This window comes from Chiloscyllium punctatum, chromosome 9, assembly GCF_047496795.1.
Source record: "Chiloscyllium punctatum isolate Juve2018m chromosome 9, sChiPun1.3, whole genome shotgun sequence".
NCBI lineage: Eukaryota > Metazoa > Chordata > Chondrichthyes > Orectolobiformes > Hemiscylliidae > Chiloscyllium > Chiloscyllium punctatum.
This window is the reverse complement of record NC_092747.1, coordinates 7789242-7815428: the sequence shown is the minus strand read 5'-3', so window position 1 is coordinate 7815428 and position 26187 is coordinate 7789242. Positions and strand designations below refer to the sequence as shown.

The 26187-nt window shown below is 42.2% G+C and overlaps 1 protein-coding gene across 1 annotated transcript in view; it reads right to left on the bottom strand.

Moving 5' to 3' along the window:
- uvrag (UV radiation resistance associated gene) overlaps positions 1-26187 on the bottom strand; it is a 314975-nt gene that overhangs the window by 241331 nt on the left and 47457 nt on the right. The window contains exons 4-6 of the mRNA XM_072576814.1: positions 24905-25066; positions 22732-22806; positions 16418-16503 (exon numbers count right to left, since the gene is read on the bottom strand). Of these exons, the coding sequence (XP_072432915.1) occupies positions 16418-16503; positions 22732-22806; positions 24905-25066 (323 nt within the window). The remainder of the gene's footprint in view (positions 1-16417; positions 16504-22731; positions 22807-24904; positions 25067-26187) is intronic.

Genomic DNA, 26187 nt, shown 5'->3' with positions numbered 1-26187 from the left:
AATCAATGGTTTGCAGGGGCAAACTCTCTGCTGGCTGCACACATATCTGGCAAAGAAGATGGTTTTAGTTGTTGGAGGTTAGTCACTTCAGCTCCTGCAGAAATGTTCTAGAGTTCCTCAGCTTAGTGTCCTACACACAACTAACTTTAGCTGCTTCAACAATGATTTTCCCTCCATCAAAATGTCAGAACTGGGAATGTTCAGTGCCATTTATGACTCCTTGGATACTGAAGTAGTCAATGTTCAAATGCAACAAGATCCAGGCTGGCTGACAAGTGACAAGTAACATGCACACTGTACCAATACCAAGAAATAGCCATCTCCAGTAAGAGGCAACCTAACAACTGCCCTTTGACATTCGGTGGTGTTACAAGTGGGCAGCACGGTGGCACAGTGGTTAGCATTGCTGCCTCACAGCGCCAGAAACCCAGGTTCAATTCCTGCCTCAGGCAACTGTGTGTGGAGTTTGCACATTCTCCCAGTGTCTGCGTGGGATTCCTCCGGATGCTCCAGTTTCCTCCCACATTCCAAAAACGTACAGTTTAGGTGAATTGGCCGTGCTAAAGTGCCTGTAGTGTTAGGTGAAGGGGTAAATGAATGGGTCTGGGTGGGTTGCTCTTTGGAGGGTCAGTGTGGACTTGTTACAGTTCCCACACTGTAAGAAATCTAAATCCACAAGTCTAAAAACAATCTACATAACTGAATTACCCGTCAACATCCCAGAGGTTACCACTGACGAGAAACTCAATTGATCCCGAATGATTACAAGAGCAGTTCAGAGGCTGGGAATACTGACAAGTAACCCACCACTTGATTCCCCAAAACCTGGCCACCATCCACAAGGCACAAATCAAGGGTGTGATGGAACACTCCCCACTTGCCTGGATGGGTGTAGCTCCAACAACACAAGCTTGACACAATGCAGGACAAAGTAGCCTGCTTGACTGGCAACACACCCACGAGCATCAACCTACTCCAGCACTGATGCACACTGGACACATTACTGCTATCTCAAAATGCACTGCAGAAATTCCAAAGATCCTTAGGTCAGCACCTTCCCAACTTATGACCACTTGCACCTTGAAGGACAAGGGCGGGAGATACATGCGAACATGACTACCTGCAAGTTCCCCTCTAAACCACTCATCCATCCTCAAATCTATCACTGCTCCTTCACTGGTCAAAACACTGGAATTTCCTCCCCAAGTGCAGTGGTTAAAGGCAGCAGCTTATCATCACCTTCTGAAAGGCAACGAGGGACAGGCAATAACAGCTGGCCAGCAGGTGACCCAACATCCCCACAAAAGGAATAAACTAAAGTCACTCATTACACTTGTGCTAACCTCATCAGCCCCAAATCACTCCAACATGATGTTCTTCTCAACAGTCTCCCCACAACTTGCCTCTTGGGGAAAATTCAAGATAAATTATATCAATTTCATTTGATTAAAAAAGTTTAAATTATGAAATGGGGCCAGAGCTGGTAAGACCATTATGTTGACAATCCCGAACTGTCCTTGCACTGCTGCCCATTTCAGAGGACAAAAGTCAAACACATTGCCATGGTCAGGAATCACCTTTGTTCCAGCTCAGCTAAGGACAGCAGATTTCTTGCCCGAAAAGGACGTTAGTGAACCAGATGGAGTTTTCCAATAGTCAACAGCCATGATGACTGAGCCTTTATTACAGATGTAGTATTTCAATTTAAATTCCACTAGTAGTCATGGGTTCAGATCTCAACATATCACCAGAACAAGAGCCAGAGGCTTTAGATTACTTGTCTACCAACATTACCACCATCTTCCTTGTGGGCTTCAGGACACTTTACCACGTTCATGGCAGCAGTTCACCACAGGGCAGAATGATGGCTCAGTGCCAGGGACCTGGGTTTGATACTACCCTCTGTTGTGTGTGGAGTTTGCACATTCTCCCCACATCTGCATGTGTTTCCTCCGCGTGTTGTGACTTCCTCCCAAGTCCAAAGATGTGCAGGTTAGGTGGATTAGCCATGCTACACTTCCCATTGTGTCCACAGATGTACAAGCTAGGTGGGTCAGCCACAGTGGGGTTACAGGGATAGGGCTGAGCTGCGAATCAGGATACCATACTCTTTGGAAGGTTGGTTTGGACTCAAAAGACCAAATCACCTGCTTCCATCCTACAGGCATTCTATGTTAAAATGTATGATATGTAAGTTAACTATTCCATTTTCCACCAGCCCACAAATTCTTTCATTTATTCAGTTTGTTAACTACATAGAGACATCAGCCAAAGTGTTTCACTATTGCTTAAGTAGCCACAATAACTCATTTACTTAGCATCTTTATGCATTAGCATTTCAGCAAGTAAAGCACCATTTCAGCAAGTCAAGCACCATTTAAAGAGATTTAAAGTCAGATGATTAAAGAGGGAGGCATCAAAGTAGTATCGTAAAGAATAAAGTGAGGGAGGGATTGCAAGAAGCAAATTCTATGGATCAGCCAGAATAAATGACCAGAAGTTTTAAAAAAAAAGCTCATTTCAGAACTCAATTCAGCAGTACTCAAAATTTCTCAAAACGCCCAGAAATCAGTTCAACTAAAAACAAAACATTTTTGATCTTTTCACATTAGGTGCCCTGCAATACAAAGGTGCGAAGGAAAAGTGGAACAAGTCAAATCTTTTCTGGTTCAAAGGACTCAACACTAAAAACAAATATATAAATGGGGAGTAGGCCACTCAGCGGTTAAGGCTATTCAATAAACTTAAGGCTCATTGGATTGTAACTTTTACAACTGATACTTCACCCTCTTGCCTATCAAGATTCTGCCTATCTTTGTTTTAAAAATAATTCAAAATTCTGCATGCACTCTCTTTTGAGTTCCCTAAGACTTCACTTTTCTCCTCTCTAGAGATTTAGGAGTTTGTCTGTCTTAAATGGGTGACCTCTTATTTTGAAACACTGACCAAGAGATTTAGATTCTTCTGTAAGAAGAAATATCCTTCCAACATCAACATTGCCGAGACCCCTGAAAATCTTATATGGTTTAATCAAGTCATTGCTTACTGTTTAATCTGAATGGATACAAGCCTGACCAAACTTCCTTCAACATAACGCACCCATTCCTAACATTAGTCCAGGAAGCCTTCCATGAACTGCTACTAACATTCACATTCTCTGAATACTGTACATACTACCCCAGATCCTTGATCTCAGCCAGGACACTCAAAGATGAAGAACGTTGGACTAAATTCTTTGTTTCGTAAGAATTTGATCTTAAGTATCTAGGTACCTGTAAACTCAAGATAGCACTGTAACGCAGCAACTGTACATCTTTCACTGTACTCATTTGATTAAATAACAATAAAGCTATTTCAATTCAACCCTGCATTCTAATTTCCACAATAAAATTAAAGTATTTCTAATCACATGCTGTACCTGCATACTAACCCATTGCGAATCAGGCATGAGGGCACTAAGTTCCTCTGAATCACAGAACGCTGCAATCTCTCACCATTGATACAACATGGCTCATTATTCCTGCCAAAGCAGACAATTGCATATTTACTGGATTAGTGGTGCTGGAAGAGCACAGCAGTTCAGGCAGCATCCAACGAGCAGCGAAATCGACGTTTCGGGCAAAAGCCCTTCATCAGGAATAAAGGCAGTGAGCCTGAAGCGTGGAGAGATAAGTTAGAGGAGGGTGGGGGTGGGGAGAGAGTAGCATAGAGTACAATGGGGGAGTGGGGGAGGAGATGAAGGTGATAGGTCAAGGAGGAGAGGGTGGAGTGGATAGGTGGAAAAGGAGATAGGCAGGTCAGACAAGTCAAGGAGACAGTGCTGAGCTGGAATTTCGAAACTAGGATGAGGTGGGGGGAAGGGGAAATGAGGAAGCTGTTGAAGTCCACAATGATGCCCTGGGGTTGAAGTGTTCCAAGGCGGAAGATGAGGCGTTCTTCCTCCAGGCGTCTGGTGGTGAGGGAGCGGCGGTGAAGGAGGCCCAGGACCTCCATGTCCTCGGCAGAGTGAGAGGGGGAGTTGAAATGTTGGGCCACAGGGCGGTGTGATCGATTGGTGCAGGTGTCTCGGAGATGTTCCGTAAAGCGCTCTGCTGGGAGGCGCCCAGTCTCCCCAATGTAGAGGAGACCGCATCGGGAGCGACGGATACAATAAATGATATTAATGGATGTGCAGGTAAAACGTTGATAGATGTGGAAGACTCCTTTAGGGCCTTGGATAGAGGTGAGGGAGGTGGTGTGGGCACAGGTTTTACAGTTCCTGCGGTGGCAGGGGAAAGTGCCAGAATGGGAGGGTGGGTCGTAGGGGGGTGTGGACCTGACCAGGTAGTTGCGAAGGGAACAGTGTTTGCGGAAGGCGGAAAGGGGTGGGGAGGGAAGTATATCCCTGGTGGTGGGGTCTTTTTGGAGGTGATGGAAATGTCGGCGGATGATTTGGTTTATGCGAAGGTTTGTAGGGTGGAAGGTGAGCACCAGGGGAGTTCTGTCCTTGTAACGGTTGGAGGGGTGGGGTTTGAGGGCAGAGGTGCAGGATGTGGACGAGATGCGTTGGAGGGCATCTTTAACCACGTGGGAAGGGAAATTGCGGTCTCTAAAGAAGGAGGCCATCTGGTGTGTTCTATGGTGGAACTGGTCCTCCTGGGAGCAGATATGGCAGAGGCGAAGGAATTGGGAATACGGGATGGCATTTTTGCAAGAGATAGGGTGGGAAGAGGTGTAATCCAGGTAGCTGTGGGACTTGGTGGGTTTGTACTCACGTGAAACTCCATTTGCCACAACTTGGAACCTTCATCAAAGCACCATGAAATATAGACCAGGCTCATACTATTACACCTAATGCTCCTTCAGAACATACGAAATAGGAGCAGAAATAGACCATTTGATCCTACTCTGCCATTCAATAAGATAATAATAGATTTGACCTCGATCCTAGATTCTCACAAAAGTAAAACCACATCATAACATAGACCAGAATCATGTTCAAATCAGCCAGTATCCACTCCCCACTTTACAAGTCCCAAGACCAACAATCCCAAATGCAAATCTTAATCTTAAAATGGGACATTCCTAAACTCAGTTCACACATTCCAGACCGTCAAGGAATGAATTTCAGCATTCATCCTGTCAAGACCCCAACAAAACGTTAGATTCCAATAGACAATCTCTGAATTCCAGTCAGTAAGGAGGAATAGGCACTACCTTTCCTTAACACAGGCCTTCAACAAGGTACAACATCATATACTGGTTATTAAGGTTAGATCACAAGGGATCCAGGGAAAGATATCCAATCGGATACAAACTTGACAACAGAAGAGGGTTTTCATTCATACTGGAGGACTGTGGTCAGCGGTAAGCTGTAAGGATCAGTTCTGGGTCCACTGTTGGCTATTTATTGCAAACAATTTGGTTAAGAATACAGGAGGTACGCTAAGTTTGGAGAGGACACCAAAATTGGTGGCACCGTGGTCTGTGAAGAAGGTTATCTACGAGTACAAGATCATCTTGATCAGGGCCAATAGGCCAAGTAGCAACAGATGGGAGTTTAATTTAGATAAATGTGAGATATTGCATTTTGATAAGGCAAGCAAGGGCACGATTTGTACAGTTAATAGTAGGGGCTTGGGGAAACTTCTCAGACAGAGACTCAGAGGTGCAGATGCATAGTTCCTTGAAAGCGGAGTGGCAGGTAGACAGGTTGGTGAAGGCGGCGTTTGGAACGCTTGCCTTCATTGGTCATGGCAATGAGCATAGAAGTTGGGATGTCATATTGTTATGATGCAGGACATTGGTAAGAGTCAACAGTGTGTTGCTGAAAAAGCACAGCAACTAGGGCAGCTAAGGAATTGACGTCTCTCCTGCTCCTTGGATGTTGCCTGACCTGCTGTGCTTTTCCAGAAACACTGATCTCCAGCATTGGCAGACCTCACTTTCTCCCAGGACATTGGTAAGACCACTTTTAGAGTACCAAATACAATTCTGGTCACTCTGCTGTGGGAAGGATTTGTCAAGACTGGAGATTGAGTTACAAAGAGAGACTGTATAAACTGTGACTTTTTTCCCCCGTTGCATCGGACGCTGAGGGGTGACTTATAGATGTTTATAAAACCTTGAGGGGATTAATAAGGTGAGATGGGAGAGTCCAAAACTAAATGGATAGATTTAAAGTGAGAGGGGAAAGATTTAAAAGGGACCTGAAGGGCAACATTTTCACACAGAAGGTGGTGCATGTATGGAACACTTTGCCACAGGAAGAGGAGGAGGTTGGCACAACGATAACTTTTAGAATTACATTTGGATTGGGGGGGGGGGGGGGGAGGTGGGAAGAAAGAAGTGGGGGGGAATAAAGGGAAAAAAGATAAAAGAAAAGGCACAGGGATGTGGGCCAAACACAGGCACATGAGACTAAGTCAGTTTCAGATACCTGGTCGACATGAACAAGTTGGATCGAAGGGTCTGTTTCCATGGTGTATGACAGCTCTATGACTAAGGAAATAATCTCTTCATTGCAGGAATAAGCTAAGCCAACTACTGCGGAATCACTTCCACATCAAGCATATCCTTAAGTCAGGAGCAAAAAATTGTAGACATTTAATGTTCTATAGTGCTTGCATTAAAACTCAACACTTGTCTAGCCTTCTGATGTAGTTGCTGTGCCTGTCTGCTGACCTTTGTGGTGAGTGCCTAACGTAAGCAGTACTTCACATTTATTTCTGTAGACTAATTCTCTTCGCCTAACATGTGCACCACCAATCTTGATGAAAGGCCAATCTTGTTTGCGTCTGTAGTGATAGTAACTAAGTCAGCCAGGATGGCACAAAACACAAGTTCCATGACTTGACCAGACTAACAGCTTCAATCAGAGTCCTGGCTGACAGTTATTAACAGAAGTGCCAGACATTCTGTTCACTGGTTGAGGAAGCTAGACCAGTGTCAAGTACTATGCACATGTAAATAAAGGGTGACTTGATGATGGGATACCACCGTCTGGAGTTCTTTCCATCACAGCAGTCTATACTATAGGGCCACAGTTTTGTCGTTTGTCGTATTGGCAAACTCTATACATTGTACAAAACTCCAATTTGCACATGAAGGATAGTCAGAATTGTACTGTTGCCTATATATTTCTTTTTACACAAGACTTTTGCCCACAGGCCATGATGCAAGTCAGTAATTTAATCTGAGGTTTCAAATGATGAAAATACATCACTCAACTCTTCAGTCAATGGTGTTATCTGACTCCCTGAATTAGATTACCACCTCACCACACAGAGAGCTATCCAGCGATTCCCACATTGAAGGAATCATATCACACCTGTCAAGAAAACTAAGTGTTTCAAGGAAAATTTCTCAAAATCTACACAATTTCAAAAAACTTCAACTTGGCCCGAAATTCAAATTGCATCTGGGTTAAATTGTCCTTTTTAGTAGTTCTATAGATTAATAAATCATCTTTAACAGAGTCAGAGCACAGGGGAGCAAGCCAGAGCCAGAATCTGTTAGGCAGAACAATAGAACAGGCAATCAGACAGAATGAGAAGAAATAACAGAAAAAGAGACCAAGATACAAGAGGGTTCTGCAGAAGTGAGATCCTAGGAATGAGAGTCAGAGCCAATATACAAGTCATGCGGAAACTGCATCCAACTACATGAGTAGTTTTATACAGTCTCTATCAGATGATGTAACTGTTAATATTGCAGCAAACAAAATGAAAACAGAACTGGTTAGATTTATGCTATTATTGGTTTTCAAGCAGGGAACAAAGCCACCTCTGTTTATAAAGTGCTGCAAATAAAAAAGACTTTGCATTCAGGCACTACATTGCAGAGCTTAAAAACAAGCTGTGTTGTCAAAGCACCTGTCTGCTGTGGTCCAAAACATACCTTTGAGTTTAAATCAATGTGGTTACATTGGGAAGTTTACAGACAGAGTGGGAGCAAAATACAGTTCTAAGCAAAGCATAAGCCACACTAATTAAAACCTACACAAATGTAAGCATCTGTTGGCATGGTGCAATGGAACAACATGAAAAGAGGTGAGCAGCATGGTAAATACAAGTTTGTTGTCCTCCTCCCATGACATCTCACTCAAACTGAATCTGGCATCTTTTCACGAAAAGGAAAGGAATGCAGGAAGAGAAAGAAAAACCTCTAGATTTAAAAAAAATACCATACACATATCACAACTTTTAATTAGAATGGTGGAACCTTTTTTAGGTTAAGATGATCCTTCCCACTCAAACAGGAAATTTGTACAACTCTAGTTATGTCACATAACTAGCACCCTACCATGATTTAGGATCTTGTGATCAGTTTGTCTTAAAAAATATTTTTTAAAATAGTGTTAAGCAGTCAATGTTCACTGACTCATTTAAATTTGCTTGTACAGTAAACAAAATTGCAATGAGGGGAAAAGCAATACATTGGACAAAACTCATTCGCAACATAAGACTTGATGCCAACGAAAATGGAACAAACTCTTTACCAATAAATCATTAAGTAATGGCCCACACTCAAATCAAATGAGCATCAAGTTGACAAAATGTTTTTTTTCTTGCTTGGAATGGTCTTCGAGGTGTGGTCACTGCATCGCTCTGGTCAGGAACAGGTGTCAGTTAGACAATGGGAGGCAATAGTCTCGTGGTATTACTAAATTGTTAATCCTGAGACCCAGGTAACATGCTGGGATCCAGGTACGAATCTCATCATGGCAAGTGGTGGATACTGAATTCTTTAAAAATCTGAAAAAAAGAGTCTAACGATGGCCATGTAACCACTGTTACATTGTTAGCAAAACCAACTGGCTCACTTGGGTCCTTTAGGGAAGGAAACTACCATTCTCACCTGCTCTAACCTACATGTGACTCTAGATTCTCAGCACTGTGACTGATCGTTAGGTATGAGCAATAAGTACTTGTCTAGCCATTGAGATCCACATATCATCAATGAACATTTTTTTTTAAAAAGAGTCAGCTGAAGGGTGGCAACTAGGCTTCCCTGAAGGATAAAGGTGGTTTCAAATGCTGAGGCGAACCTGCAATTTGAGGTATTAATCTCCAATTGAATTTAAATTTCACCAAATGCTGTGTGGTTTCTGGACCAACCTTGGGATAACTCGGCCAGTGACTTAGTTTTTCCTGTTAGATTACATCCTGACTGTGGTAGAAGGAGCAAACACTTGCATTATAGAATTGGTTTCAACTTCCCAACACTGTCACATCAGCTAACACCTTAATGAAGAGCACGCCAATCTGTGTACGTCATGAGAAACTATTTATATTGGCAGGAAGATCAGTAATCAAATGGCAAAGTAACCAGAAGGGAAATGAACAGAAATGTTGTGAGACAAGATACTATCTCGAACGCAATGCTTTAAAGAGAATAATACAAGTAGATCGAATATCAGCTTTCAAAAGGAATTTAATTGATACTTGAAAAGGAAATATTTGCAGGGCTATGGAAAGAGAGGAAAGTGGTAACTGATTGAAAAGCTAATTCAAATGTGTTTCTTTCTGTGTTGTATGATTCACTATTTACTTCAGGCACTCAATTCTCATTTTTCAACTAAGATAATCAGCTTTAGAGGAAAGGAGAGCAAAGCAAACCAAAAGGAACAAAGGAAAAATCAAAAAAATTGACTCTACTGCCATCCAGTGTTGGATATAGTTATGAATATTTATTTGCCTAAGATTTGGAGATGCTGGTGTTGTACAGTTAAAATCACATCACCAGAGTATAGTCCCATAGGTTTAATTGGAAGCACCAGCTTTCAGAGCCTTGCTCCTTCATCAGGTGGTTGCGGAGGACACAATTGTAAGTCAGAATTTATAGCAAAAGTTTAGTGCGATGTAACTGAAATTATACTTTGAAAAAGACCTTGTTTGTTACATCTCTCATCTGTTAGAATGACCATAATAGCTTCACTTTCATATGTAAAGCACAAAACGTTTTTGAAAAAGTTACATTCTCAAGTGAACTTTAACTGGTGTCAGCCAAGATAATGTGCTGAAGGAGTTAGCCCCCTGTGTTCCCTGTTTGTGCCATAATGTTTTGACTGACTAAAAAAAAAGTTCACAGAATCTTAAATGGATTCATGCAGTTTTTGAGCAAAGTACAATGTAACTCTGCAAGTACAAATTCACCCCACAAACCTATATCTGTATGTGTGCAAGTGGGGACAGCATGTGCTGTGACTGTCTGAAAGAGTATATGTATCTGTGTGTTAAACGGGTCTAAGCCTGTGACAGTACGGGTGCATGTGCCTGTGGGAGTGTGTGCACACGTGCATGCGGTGCCCATTCATTTGTTGCCATAGCTTCTGCTCTGTTTTACCAATGTACCATGCCTCAGGGCATACTTGCCTGAAACATAGGAGGTAGACAACGTTGGCCAAGTCGCATGAGTAACTGACACGTGGATTGGTGGGAGCTGTCCCCAGAGTGTAATGTATGTCCCACCATCTATGTGGCACGCACTTCTGCAACTCAGCAAATGTTGTCTACCTCATTCACTGCAGGCAAGGATGCCCTGTGGCATGGTACATTCTTGTGCGGTGTCCATTCATCCGCTGCCAAAGCCACTGCTCGGTTTCACCAACAAACAGACAGGAGTGTTCCCTCCCAATTGGAGGACACTTCAGCAGTCCGGGATATTAGATCACAGACCTCTGGGTGACCATTCTCTAAGGCGGACTTCGGGACAGGCAACAACAAAAAGTGGCCGAGCAGAGGCTGACAGCTAAGTTTGGTATCCATAGGGATGGCCTCAACCAGGACCTTGGGTTCATGTCACACTAAAGGTGACCCCACTGCATTACACACACACACACACACACACACACACACAGGTGAATTTGTACTTGCAGAATTACACTGTACTTTGCTCAAAAACTACATGAATCAATGTAAGATTCTGTTAATTCATTTTTAGATTAGAATCATTCTAAACATTATGGCACAAAACAGGGAACACAGGGGACTAACACCAATTGTTACAGTTAACCTGAGAAGGTAACTTTTTAAAAATGTTTTGTGATTTACATATGAAAGAAGTGAAACTAACATGGACATTCTAACAGATGAGAGACACAACAATCAAGGTATTTTTCAACATATAATTTCAGTTACATCACACTGCAAACTTTTGCTATAAATTCTGTGTCTTGCAATCGTGGACTCCACAACCACCTAATGAAGGAACAGCGTACCGAAGGCTTGTGCTTCCAAATAAAACTGTTGGACTATGACCTGGTGTTGTGTGAGGTTTAACTTCATTTGTTTAAGGGTGCGAGTTCTTACAAAAAAAGCAGCTTTTTCACACACCTACTTGATTCGGAAGAGAAAAAGATAAAAGCGAACCTTATGTCTGAACAATTTAACTTGACATTCAAATTTGGCATCTCCAACCTTGTTCCAAGGGCTAGGTAGAAGATGAAGCACTGAGCAAAATAAATTTTACTTCCTGGTCAAATGCAGTCAGTCAGTCATTTATCTAAAGTAGCTAAGAATCCACTATATTTACAAATACCAATTTGAGGGGAAGATGGAAGTTGGAGATAGGAGAAATCAAAGCCTAGAACAAAGATAATAGGTAATGGACAAAGGGTGACCAACTTGCAGCATGAATCAGTACTTGGAACTATGATGTTGTGGCCATTATGGAGATTTGGATATCATTGAGGCAGGAATAGTTGCTGGATGTTCCATGGTTTAGATATTTAAAAAGGAATAGGGGGACTGGTTAAAAAAAGGTGGGGGAGTGGCATTGCGAATTAGGGATAGTATCACAGCCACAGAAAGGAGGTCATCAGGAGGGGGTGCTGGTTTGTCGAGAGTCAGTATGGGTGAAAGTCAGAAAACAAAGGAGCTGTCACTTTACTGGGAGTCTTCCACAGCCCTCCAATCACAACAAAGACACAGAAGAGCAGAGTGGGAGGCAGATTTTGGAAAGCTTCAAAAGTAACAGGATTGTTATCCTGGGTAACTTAAAACTTCCCTAATAATGATTCGAACCTCCTTAGTGCAAATAGTTTGAATGGAGCAGTTTATATCAAGTGTCTAGGAAGGATTCCTGACTCAATATGTAGATAGGCTGACTAGAGGGGAAGCCATTTTGAATTTGCTGCCTGGCAACAAACCAGGCCAGGTGCCAGATCTCTCTGTTGGAGAGCATTTCGGTGAGAGTGATCACAATTCCCAGGCCTTTACTACACTAGGGATAGGAGCAGATGGCGTGGGAAAGTATTTAATTGGGAGAGGGGAAATTACAACATTATAAAGGAACTGTGGAGCATAAATTGGGAACAGATATTCTCAGGGAAATGCATGACAGTTTGTTGGTCTAGGGAGCACTTGCTGTGAGTGTGGGATAGGTTTGTCCCACTGAGGCAAGGATGGGATGGTAGGGCAAAAGAACCTTGGGTGACAAGGGATGTGGATCATCTAGTCAAGAAGAACAAGGAAGCTTACTTAAGGTTGAGGAGGCAAGGATCAGACAGGGCTCTAGAGGGTTACAAGGTACCAGGAAGGAACTGAAGAATGAATTTAGAGCTAGAAGGGGACATGAAAGAGCCTTGGCAGGTGGGATTAAGGAAAACACCAAGGCTTTCCATACTTGAGGAGCAAGAGGATGGCCAGAGTGAGGGTAGGGCCGATCAGGGATACTGGAGGGAACTTGCGTCTGTAGTCAGAGAAAGGAGGGAAGGTCCTTAATGAATACTTTGCTTCAGCATTCACTACTGAGGACCTTGCCATTTGTGAGGATAGTGTAAAACAGGCTGACATCAGTAAGGAAGAGATGTTGAAAATTTTGAAAAACGTAAGGATAGATAAATCCCCTGGGCCAAATGGGATATACGCTAGGTTCCTACAGAGATTGCTGAGTCTTGGGCAATGATCTTTGCATCCTCAATGTCCACTGGAGTAGTGCCAAATGATTTGGAGTGTGGCAAATGTTGTTATTCCCTTGTTCAAGAAAGGGAACAGGGATAATCCTGGGAATTACAGACCAGTCAGACTTAAGTCTATGGTGGGCAAAGTATTGAAAAGGACCCTGAAAGACAGGATTTAGGATTACTTGGAAAATCATAGTTTGATTAGAGATAGTCGGCATGGCTTTGAGGGGCAGGTCATGACTCATAAGCCTTACTGAATGTTTTTGAAGATGTGACAAAACACATCAATGAAGGTAGAGGATGTGGTGTACATGGATTTTACCAAGGCATTTGATACGGTTCCCCATGGTAGGCTCATTCACAAAAGTAAGGAAACATGGAATACAGGGAATTTTGGATGTCTGGATACATAATTGGCTGGCCCATAGAAGACAGAGGGTGATAGCAGATGGAAAGTATTCAACCTGGAGCTCAGTGACCACTGGTGTTCCACAAGGATCTGTTCTGGGACCTCTGCGCTTTGTTAATAAATGACTTGGATGAGGAAGTGAAAGAGTGGGTTAGTAAGTTTGCCAGTGACAAAAGGTTAGGGGAGTTGTGGACAGAGTGGAGGGCTGTTGAAGGTTGCAACGGGACATTGACAGGATGCAGAACTGGGCTGAGAAGTGGCAGATGGAGTTCAACTTGGAAAAGTGTAAAAAGTGATTGATATTGGCAGGCCATGTTTAATAGAGGTTACTGTTGGTCACTTGCTGTCAATTTGAATCCTGAGCCGAAAATGTGTTGCTAGAAAAGTGCAGCAGGTTAGGCAGAAGAGGTTGAAAAGGCAGGATTCTTGAGTGTATGGAGGAACAGACTAATCGTGGGGTTTACATCTATAGATCCCTCAAAGTTGTATGAAGATGTGGGTGTTCCTTTAAGAACTACTGGACACAGCACCACGTGTTCTCAACAGGGTAAAACAACCGTATTAGTTCATTATCTGGAAACAAAAACAAATTCGAATTTCGGCCAGTTTAAATTATATCCCAAAATAAATACCAATCAAGTTTGAATGGAGTATATTGACAATCTTAAAAGCCAATGACATAATCCGACACTCTGGGGTCTAAGACCAGGGGGAAATTGAAAGTTGAGAGGAGAACTGCCAAGTCCGAGCATGCAACAGACTGCTTCAAAAAAGGTATCTTCAGAGTACCTCCTCTATCAGTAACATGTGATGCAGAAATTCCTATCAAGACGACGACGACAGGCAGATCCGAAGACAAGAACCTATAGCTGCCTGGTTTTGCAATAAGTGTTTTGTGAAGTTTAAATTGGGAGTTTTATCGGACTAGTATTATACAAGGCAAGGTAAAGGATAGGTTAGAGAAATAAATTGTAAATTGTGGTTAATTATTCTGTTACACTTGAAGGAAGAAATAAAGTGGTTAATTTTTACGTTCATAGTTCTTGGCCACTCGAATGTTTACAGATAACTGCACGGGATAAATCTGTGTTGCTGGTTTTCAATCAAGCAGAGTGTTTACCCAGTGTTTTAACAGTTGCCACCAAAGGTTGTTAAGAAAGTTGGAGTGCTGGCTTTCATTAGCAGAGGGATTGAGTTTAAGAGCAGCGAGGTTATGCTGCAGCTCTATAGATCTCTGGTTAGACCACACTTGGAATATTGTGTTCAGTTCTGGTTGCCTCATTATATAAAGAAGGTTTAAGCTTTAGAGAGGGTGCAGAGGAGATTTACCAGGATGCTGCCTGGACTGGAGGGCATGTGCTATGAAGAAAGGTTGAGGAAGTGAAGGATTTTCTCACTGCAGTAAAGGAGGGGTAGAGGGGACTTGCAAGATGTGTTATAAGATGATGGAGGCATAGATTAAGTAACAGCCTGCAATTTTTTCCCAGGGCAGAAATGGCTATCACAGGAGTGCATAATTTTCAGGTGACTGGAAGGAGGTTTAGGAGAGATGTCAGAGGTCAGTTCTTTACAGAGTGTGGTGGGTGTGTGGAATGCAAGCGGTGGTGGTACAATGAGATACATTAGGGGCATTTAGGTGACTCTTGGATAGGCACATGGATGGTAGTAAAGGGTACGTAGTTTTAGTTTGATCTTAGAGTAGGATAATAGATCAGCACAACATCAAGGGCTTAAGGGCCTGTACTGTGCTATACTGTTCGATGTTCAATAAAGGAGATTTAATTGAGATAAATAAGATGCTAAAGGGGATCGATAAAATACATGCAAAAAGGGATTTTCTTCAAGTGGGGCAATCTAGAACAACGGTCAGTTTTCGGACATGGGAAAACAGAGGAGTAGAAATTACTTCTCTCAGAGTCGTGCATCTGTGGAATTTACTCCCCCAAAGTGCAATGGATGCTGAGACGTGAAGTAAATTTGGTATCAACAGATTTTTAATTATTAATGGGACGTAAGGACTATAGACAGTGGGCAGGAGAGATGAGTTGAGTTGAGGCAGAGACGAGATTAGCTGCAATCATATCAAATAGCAAGAGCTGACTCAAAGGGTTCTAAGGTTAAAAAATGTTCTGAATTTGGATCATGCACAACTTGTAGGTAGTCGTAATCCCATATGTTTGCTGCCTTTGTCCTTCTAGATGGTAGAGGTCACATTTGGAAAGAATTATTAAAAGGAATCTTTGAGATTTGTTTCAGTGAATTGTGCAGATGGTACAGCAGTGGTTGACAGTGGAAGTGGATAGGATCTCAGATAAAGTAGGCTGCTTTGTCCAAGATGGCTTTGAGCTTTCTGCAGTTGTTAGAGTTCCACCCATCCAAGCAAGCACAGAGTGCGACAGCAGTTAATGAGCCCTGACAATGACCAGATCTATTGAGTTTTTTTGAAGATCAGAGCAACCTTCTACAGGTGGACTAGATCAATACAATAATCACAAATGCTTAATTCTGGCTTTAAACAATGAGTGTCGAAAAGCATGGTGCTGGAAAACACAACAGCTCAGACAGCATTGAAGGAGCAGAATCAATGCTACAGGCATAAGCTCTTCAATCAGGGAACCACATTCCTGATGAAGGGCTTATGCTCAAAACACCGATTCTCCTGCTTCTTGGATACTGCCTGAACTGCTGCGTTTTCCCAGCACCACACTTATCAACTGATCTCCTGCATTTGCAGTCCACTTTCTCCTTTAACCAATATGAATCAATGAATTACAATCAGCAGTGTGAAACCTTCAGTGCCCCTCCCCACCGTGCAGCCCTCATTCTGTCTGGTGTAGAGTGTGATGTGTAATTTAATATCTCAGGTGACATCAACAAATTCTCAACACTAAATACTCTAACTCAGGATTCCAAGTTGGGCATTTTCTGAATAAGTCTGAGGTTTCCTAGCTGTACATTGGACTGGTCCAAATAAAAAACTGTTCAGATTAAACCAAAATACATTATTTTGCAAATATCTCAACGTAGGATTTTGACGATCAAACTCAAATTGTCAATAGCTACGTAACCTTGCGTCTCCTTGTTAAGTTTGAGTAAGATCAATAACTGAATCTGCGCCTTACCTGAGAAGGGAGAAGACACTATACGAGCTCCTTACTGAATTCTGGTCCACCTGTAGAAGGTTGGTCCTCTTCTTTTCAGTGAGGTCCTGGTAAAAGACAATAGATCTAGTCACCGTTGGCTGAAGTTAAATTTTGAGCCAAAGGATTTGTTTTTGTCTAGGTTTCAGTTTAAAGACAACAATTTAAGTTGAAGTTTACAGAGAACTGCAACAGCGCACACTTGTGGCTTAAAGTGCAGACTACACTAAAACATTGCTTGAAACCTAAGTAAAAAGTTGCATCAGCCTCAGAATTCTGTACAAACCAAAAAGAATTGTCATTTTAGTTCATTGTTCATAAACTAAGATGGTGTCTTCTCGTACAGAGAACTGCAGCTTCTTTGGACAAAAGGATAAACTAGAAACCATGTTTTTTTCTTGCCTCTTGTTGGCAACATATACCTTGTTGATTATATGGACTTCCAGAAGACATTTGATGAAGGCCCACATAACAGACCTAACAATGCTAGCAACCCACAGAATTGAAGGCAAATTATTGGTACGGCTGGGAAATTGGTTGGCGAGCAGGCAAAAAAATTGGGATATTGGGTCAGGATTCAAATCTTCTAGGAGAAAGTGAGGACTGCAGATGCTGGAGATCAGAGCTGAAAATGTGTTGCTGGAAAAGCACAACAGGTTAGGCAGCATCGACATTTCGGTCTGGAGCCCTTCAGGGGCTGCGCTTTTCCAGCAACACATTTTCAGCTCAGGATTCAAAATAACAGGATGTGACCCAACAGTATCCCATAAGGATGCACGTTAGGGCATCAATTATTCACATGATTTATTGACAACTTGGATAATGGCATGGAGAGTCATATTCTAATATGCTGATGAAACAAAGTTAGGTGACATTGTCGACAGTGTCAATAACAGCATAAAATCATAAAAGGATGCTAATAGACTAGGTGAATGGGCAAAACTCAGGCGACAGTCTGTGGAGTTTGCACATTCTCCCCATATCTGCGTGGGTTTCCTCCCACAATCCAAACAAATGTGCAGGATAGGTGGATTGGCCTTGCTAAATTGCCCATAGTGTTAAGTCAAGGGGTAAAATGTAGGGGAACGGGTCTGGGTGGGTTGCGCTTCAGCGGGTCGGTGTGGACTTTATCTGCCACAGTTTCGGCCCAACGAGTTCAAAAGGAAGCAAAGTGAAAGATTATCCATTTTGGATTGGATCACCATATATCAGCGTACTTACTAGATGGCATGAAGCTTAATGTTGGGGATCCCCAAAAGATTTGGGGTTCAAGTGTGTAGATCTTTAAAATGCCATAAATTGGAACAGAAAATAATTAAGAAAACTAATGGAGTACTGAACTTTATAGCTAGAGTGCTGGAATCTAAGGATGCAGAAGTTGCACAAAACCCTGCTTAGACAGAACTTGGAGTACTGACAGCAGATCCTCAAGTTATGAGAGCATATACAAATTAGACCTGTTTTTCTAGAATTAGGAAGGTCTTCAAGACATTAAACAGGAAAAAGTTGGAGGAGATAAAGATAAACTATTTCTAAAATAAAAACAGGACAGGTAACAGAGGTGTCAGTGGAGGAGCACTTTGAGGCCAGCGACCATAATTCTATGAGCTTTAAAATAGTGATGGAAAAGGATAGACTAGATCTAAAAGTTGAAGTTATAAATGGAACAAAGGACAATTTTGACAGTATTTGCCAAGAACCTTCAAGAGCTGACTGGGGAGCAGATGCTCGCAGGTAAAGGGATGGCTAGACCCAATCAGGTGTACCCTAGAACACTGTGGGAAGCTAGGGAAGTGATTGCTGGGACTCTTGCTGAGATATTTATATCAATAGTCACGGGTGAGGTGCTGGAAGACTGAAGGTTGGCTAACGTGGTGTCACTAAGAAAGGTGGTAAGGACCAACCAGGGATCTATAGGCGAGTGAACCTGATGTTGGTGTTGGGCAAGTTGTTGGAGGGAATCCTGAGGGACAGGATGTACATGTATTTGTAAAGGCAAGGACTGATTAGGGATAGTCAACCTGGCTTTGTGCGTGGGAAATAGTGTCTCACAAACTTGATTGAGTTTTTTGAAGTAACAAAAGATTGATGAGGGCAGAGCAGTAGATGTGATCTATATGGACTTCAGTAAGGCATTTGACAAGGTTCCCCACTGGTTAGCAAGGTTAGATCTCAGGGAATATAGGGAAAACTAGCCATTTACTTTGCATCAGTGTTCACTGAGCAGAGGGACATGATGAATAGTGAGATTAGAGATAGAAGAAGTTTGATTAGTCTGGATCACATGACATAACTAGGGAAGATGCATTGGATAGGCTAGAGGTTATTAAGGTGGACAAATCCCCAGGAACGGATGGGATCTATCCCAGATTGCTGAGGGAGGCGAGAGGGGAAGTAGCCGGGACCCTGACACATCTTTGTGGCATCCTTAAACACAGCTGAGGTGTCAAAGGACTGGAGGGTTGCTCATGTTGTCCCCCTGTACAAGGAGGAGAGTAGGGATATTCCAGCTAACTACAGACCAGTGAGCCTGACGTCAGGGATGGCAAAGTTGCTGGAGAAGATACTGAAGGATAAAATCTTAATATTTGGAAAAGAATGGGCTTATCAGTGATAGGCAACATGGTTTTGTGCGTGAGAAATCGTGCCTTACCAACTAAAGAGAGTTCTTTGAGGAAGTGACCAAGTTGTTAGATGAAGGAAGGGCTGTTGATGTCATATACATGGACTTTAGTAAGGCGTTGGATAAGGTTCCCCATTGTAGACTAATGGAGAAAGTGAAGTCACATGGTGTGCAGGGTGTTCTAGCTCGGTGGATAAAGAACTGGTTGAGCAACAGGAGACAGTAGTCGTCGAAGGGAGTTTCTCGAAAGGGAGACCAGTGGTGCTCCACAGGGTACAGTGCTGGGGCCGCTGTTGCTTGTAATATACATAGATGATCTGGAAGAGGGCACTGTTGGTATGATCAGCAAGCTTGCTGATGACACGAAGATTGGTGGAACAGCAGAAAGCATAGGGGAACTGTCAAAGAACACAGGAGAATACAGATAGACTTGAGTTGGGTGGAAAAGTGGCAGATGGAGTTCAATCCAGGCAAATGTGAGATGATGCATTTGCGAAGTCCAATTCTCGAGCAAATTATACAGTAAATAGAAGAGTCTTGGGAAAAGTTGATGAGCAGAGAGATCTGGGAGTTCAGGTCCAATGTACCCTGAAGGTTGCTGCACAGGTGGATATTATGATCATGAAGGCATATAGTGTGCTTGCCTTCATTGGATGGGGTATTGAGTATAACAGCTGGCAGGCCATGTTAAAATTGTACAAGGCATTGGTTCCGCAGCATTTAGAATACTGCACAGAGTTCTGGTCACCACATTACCAAAAGCACATAGACACTTTGCAAAGGGTGCAGAGAAGGTTAACAAGGATGTTGCCTGGTATGGAAGGTATTGCTATGAAGAGACATTGAGTAGGTTAGGATTGTTTTCATTAGGAAAAAGGAGATTGTGGGGGGACCTGATTCAGGTCTACAAAATCATGAAGGGTATAGACAAGTTGGATAGAGACAAGCGGTTTCCCCCAGGGTGGATTTGGATCGGCTCGGGCTTGGAAGACTGTAGGGACTGTTCTGGACTGCAAGTTTTCTTTGTTCTTTTTTCTTCATTTGGATACAGAACTAGCTCAAAGGTGGAAGACAGGGTGGTAGTGTAGGGCTGTTTTTCCAGACTGAAGGCCTGTGACCAGTGGAGTGCCACAAGGATCAGTGCTGGGTCCACTACTTTTTGTCATTTATATAAACGATTTGGATGTGAGCATAAGAGGTACAGTTAGTAAGTTTGCAGATGACACCAAGATTGGAGGTGTAGTGGACAGTGTAGAACGATACCTTAGATTATAACAGGATTCTTGATCAGATGGGCCAATGGGCTGACAAGTGGGAGATGGAGTTTAATTCAGATAAAGGCGAGGTGCTGAGTTTTGGGAAAGCAAATCTTAGCAGGACTTATACACTTAATGGTAAGGTCCTAGGGAGTGTTGCTGAACAAAGAGACCTTGGGAGTGCAGGTTCATAGCTCCTTGAAAGTGGAGTCGCAGGTAGATAGGATAGTGAAGGTGGTGTTTGGTATGCTTTCCTTTATTGGTCAGAGTATGGAGTACAAGATTTGAGAGGTCATGTTGCAGCTGTACAGGACGTTGGATCGGCCACTGTTGGAATATTGCGCGCAATTCTGGACTCCCTCCTATCGGAAGGATATTCTAAAACTTGAAAGGGTTCAGAAAATATTTTAAAAGGATATTGTCAGGTTTGGAGGATTTGAGTTACAGGAAGAAGTTGAATAGGTTAGGGCTGTTTTCCCTGGAGCATCAGAAACGGAGGTGTGACCTCAGAAGGTTGACAAAATCAAAGTCACAAGGGACATAGATAGGGTAAATAGACAAAGTCTTTTCCCTGGGGTGGGAGAGTCCAGAACCAGAGGGCATAGGGTATAAGATGAGAGGGGACAGATATAAGAGAGACCTAAAGGGCAACTTTTTCGCGCAGAGTGTGGTACATGTATGGAATGAGCTGCCAGAAGTAGTGTTGAAAGCTCGTACAATTACAATTTTTAAAAGGCATCTGGATGTGTATGATTAGGAAAGGTTTGGTAGGATATGCGCCAGGTACTGGCAGGTGGGATTAGATTGGGTTGGGATATCTGGTCAGCATGGACACGTTGGATTGAACGATCTGTTTCCATGTTGTACATCTCTATGACTCTACCGGTTAGACAATCTAGAACTAGAAACTATAGTCTGAGAATTAGGGCCAGACCATTCAGGAGTGTTATTAGAAAACACTCCTAACACAGAAAGGGTGCTCAAAGTTTGGAACACTCTTCCTCAAATGACAGTAGATACTGGATTAGTTGTCAATTTAAACTGGAGACAGATGTTTGTTTTTAAGAACACTATTAAAAGGATATGGGTCAAAGGAGGGTGTATAGAATTAGGCCACAGTTCAGCTAAGATCTCACTGACTGGTGGGACAGGCTGAAAGAGCAGAATAGCCTACACCTGCTGCTATTTTTGACCTCTCCAAAAAAAGCTACTTGAGAATTAAACAGATCAGAGTGCATTGAGCTGGCTAACAGTGCCTCATCTTCTGGTTCCACACTCTTCGCTTTTATTCTCTAAAATATAGGCCATTTGGCCCATTGAATCTGCTCTGCCATTTAATGAGATCATGGCTAATCAGATAAACCTCAACTCCACTTTCTTGCCTCATTCCCATCAAACGAGATTCCTTTTTTGATTAAAAATCTCTCAACCTTGAGTCGACTTAAATAAGGAGAAAGTGAGGACTGCAGATGCTGGAGACCAGAGTTGAAAAATGTGGTGCTGGAAAAACACAGCATGCCAGACAGCATCGGAGGAGCAGGAGGATCGACGTTTCAGGCATAAGCCTGAAGAAGGGCTTATGCCCGAAACGTCGATTCTCCTGCTCCTCGGATGCTGCCTGGCCTGTATTTTTCCAGCACCACATTTTTCAACTCTAGACTTAAATGACACAGCCTCGTCTGCCCTCGTGTAGTAAAGAATTTCTCAGGATTTACCACCCTCAGAAGAAATCTCTCCTCACTCATTCATGGAATGTGGGTAAATTATATGTCCAGCCATCATTTATTGACCATCTCTTAACTGCCCTCGAGAAGGTGACAGTGAGCTTTCACCTTCTGAACCACTACACAGTCTTTGTTGTATGGATACGCTCACAAATAACATTAGGAAGGGAGATTCAGAATTTTGACCCAGTTGGAAATAAAAGCCAAGCGTTCCCAGATCAATTTGCCCCATTGCACCAGTTATCAGCACATCTGCCTGCTATAACCAAGCTTGCTAATTTACATGGACTTTAGAAAGGTGATACTAATTTAAGCTGCAGGTTTTCAAATTTATTTTTATTGCTTCAAAACACGTCACAGCACCAGATTTAGACAATTGCACTGAACATTGAAGTTCAAAACATAACCAATTTAACAGTGCAACACAACACCAATTAGTAGTTATTAACACCTCTTCAGTAGGCTGAAGCATTGTTAAGAATAGAAGCAGCTCTTTAGATTCAAACTAGCCATTTGCCTTCTGACGCAGCTACCTGACCAATTTGCGTTTCACAATATCACTCAGTTGTCCCTGGACAGGCAAATAGTCTTAAGCCCACTTATATTCTCTGATGAATAGAGTGGTCTTTTTGATATTATACTGTCAGGAGCTACAATAGCGGAGTTACACAAACAGGAGGCAAAACAGTTTACCTTGTGATCAAAAGGTGTTCCGTAGTAGCCATCATTCAACCCAAATATTATCTCATTGGGATTATGTGCACGAATCTAAAAACAAAAAATAACTCATTAAAACAAAGTCAAAATACAAGTTAAGGAAAATAAACAATGTAACTGTTGCTTTATGCTTTGGTGAAATGTGGGTATTGTGGCTAGTATTTGTTGCCACATCCTTAAACTAAGTGGATTGGTCAGCCGTTGCAGATGTCAGGTATGAGTTGTTGTGGATCTGGAGATATGGAGACCTGGCAAGGTGAGAATGGCAGATTTCGTAAGTCTCACATTTTTATGTTCTATTTGTACAACTGCAAGAAACTACTCAGATTTTACAACATTAAATAGAGCGATAATGAAAACAGAGTGCTGCACAATTTCAGCAGCATGTGTGGAGAGGGAAGCAGAGTTAACATTGCAAGTCCAACATGCTGCTGCTTTGGAACTGCAGTTCAGAATCCTGAAGAAAAATTGGTACAAAAATTAAAAGTAAACATGTTAAAATTTGAGGTGCAGTTCTGTTCTCAAAATTTCATGTTTTTGCATCCCTTTTCATTTATCCCACTCGCTGGTCTTTAGCATTTCATAGATGTCAGCTTTCACTCGGTCCAATGCACAACAATTCCTCAAAATCCTTGATTACAAGTTCCCAGTTTCTGCTCATTTGAGCCACCTGTCCACACTAACTGCCAATTCCTGTTTTATCTTGTTCCCAATTCCTGCTCAAATTCTTTGCGCACTCACCCTCGAGTCTGCTGTGTCCTGTCCTGCTCTCTCTCAACAATATATTTCATTGTTATGGCTAATCGATTTTTTAGCAAACACTACATGCTTCTATCACTTGTCAAACTGTTGACCATCAAAATTAGGTTAGCTACTCATCTCTCCAAGGACACCCCAATGCTTTTAATGTTAAGGTAAAATATTTTTTGTGTACTTTTCAACACTTCAATTTGAGCTTATACGTTACACCCAGAACCTTTCACTTGCAAAATGCAACAACCGGTTACTTTTCTCAACATCCTGTATATCTCACTATGCGACCTGGCTTTGTTGGATGTTTTTAAGGCAAAGATAGATAGACTTTTGAATACTAAAGGAATTAAGGGTTACAATGAGCAGGTGGGTAACTGGAGCTGAGTCCATGAGAAAAGATCATCCATGATCTTATTGAATGGCAGAGCAGGCTCAATGGGCCAGATGGCCTACTCCTGCTCCTATTTATGTTCTGTGTTCTAAGGACTGACATAATGAAAAGTTCCATACTAATTAGCAACATGTGAGCTTTACGTATTTCCGGAGTGTGGATTACAACAGAAACAATGACAACAATTCTCCGAGCTGCTTCCCAGTCCACATAGAACAGATTTTCCAGACTAAAATACTATTTGGTTTCTTAGTCAGAACTGACACCCAAATAAAATTCGAAGTGGTTGGTTTCACAACACTAGAATAGATAGAGCTTGTATTTGAGTAACACCTTTCATGACTGCAGGACATGAAGCCTTTTATAAACAAGGGAGTTATTTTAAGAAAAGTGTAATCAGCGTCATAATGTAGGAAACATGGCAGTCAGTTTGCACAGGGCAAACTCCCCACATCCAACAATAAGTAGGTATGTGTTGGTGTGATTTTAGTTGATAAATAAGCATTAAGAGAACACCAGAGAAAGCAAGATGAAAGCAAAGCTGTTTTCATTTCAGATTTCTAACCACCAAAGTACTGGAAATGGTCTGACAGGATCTGTAGCAAGAAACAGAGTTAATACATTGAGTGAAATTAAGGAACAAGAGTTGCTCTAAAAACCTCATGAAGGCTTGACAGGGTCATGCAATTCAGAAATGGAGAGATAAAACAGTGAATCACAAAACCTTTATTTTGGACAAGATGCTACAGTAACTTGGATTAAATTTATTCTCTGTATAAAAGTAAGGACTGCAGATACTAGGAGATCAGATTCAGAAAGTATGGCACTGGAAAAGCAAAGCTGGCCAGGCAGCGAGAGAGTCGATGTTTTGAGGATAAGCTCATCATGAAGAGCTTGTGCTCGAAATGTCAACTCTCCTGCTCCTCAGATGCTGCCTGACTGGCTGTGTTTTTCCAATGCCACATTTTTTCACTCTTATTCTCAGTCAATAGATGTACATTTTACCTGCTGTCCCAGATATTTGAGTCCATCAAGATTAACTTTCCACTCAATGACAAGATGATACTGCCCCTTCTTTCCACCCCAAATCCTGACTACGAAACATGATACAGAAGTATCAAGGTGGTTTGGCATCAAACCGAAGTCTAAACTCCTCCATGTTGGATTCTGTAAAACAAAACAGGAAAAATTAAAACCAGTCAAAACTGCGCAGTAGAAAATGGAAAGGAAAATGACTTACATTCGGCAGCAGCTTTCACAATCACAGGACCAACCACAGCAAGTCTTAAGCCAAGTAGGTACTTTTGAAGTCTAGTCAGAGTCATATAGCATGGAAACAGACTCTTTGGGCCAATATCTTTCCTTAAGTAGGCAGACATAAATTGAACATGGTATTCTAAAAGTGGCCTCATCCATGCCCTGTACAGCTGCAATTTGACGTCACAATTAGTATACTCAATGCACTAATCAATGAGACAAGGGGCCAAAACACCACCTTCACCACCTGTCTACCTGTGACTCCACTTTTCAAGGAATTATACATATGCATCCTTAAATCTGTTATAAAGTAGGAAAACACAGTAGCCATTTGCATACAAGCTCCCACGCAAAGCATTTTCTCATGATAGCAATCAATTGACAAATATTAACCACAAAGTTTAGGCAGAATTTCTCTACCCCTGTTCAAGTATTGCCCTTTGAGGAACTGGGGAACAGTGGCAGCAACATTAAAAGGAGCAGAGTGAACCCAGAATCAGAAAATTGGCAAAGGAGTTGTTTGAAGATGTCACAGAACAGCAGGTAGGCACTTCTCTTGCTTCTAGTAACTAGATATTTACTTAAAGCCATAAGACCACCTTTAAAACCTTACACAGATAACTCAAGCAAGGCAGATGTATTAAGGGACTAACATTTTTCAAATCTGTACTTGGAGACTAAGCAAACAATCATTGCAAGTACTCAGATTCTATTTAGTTAAGCTCTCTCTGGGAAGCTCAGGCCCATGATATGGACATTCACTATGTGGGAAACCCTGAACACTAACTGGTAACTGGATGACCACATGTACAGGAGATGCCTCCGGATGGAGAAACCGGAGCTCTGGGTTCAGAATCTGGATCAGCAGCTAGGGACACTATGGTGCATTAATGAGATGGAGTATATGGAAAGCACGTTTCACAACATTGCCACCTGCAGCTTAAGCAAATACAGGAAAATGAGGGACTGGGTAATTGCCAAATAGGGTGGGTATTGGGATGTGAAAACCAGACAGATAATGAGGGAATGTT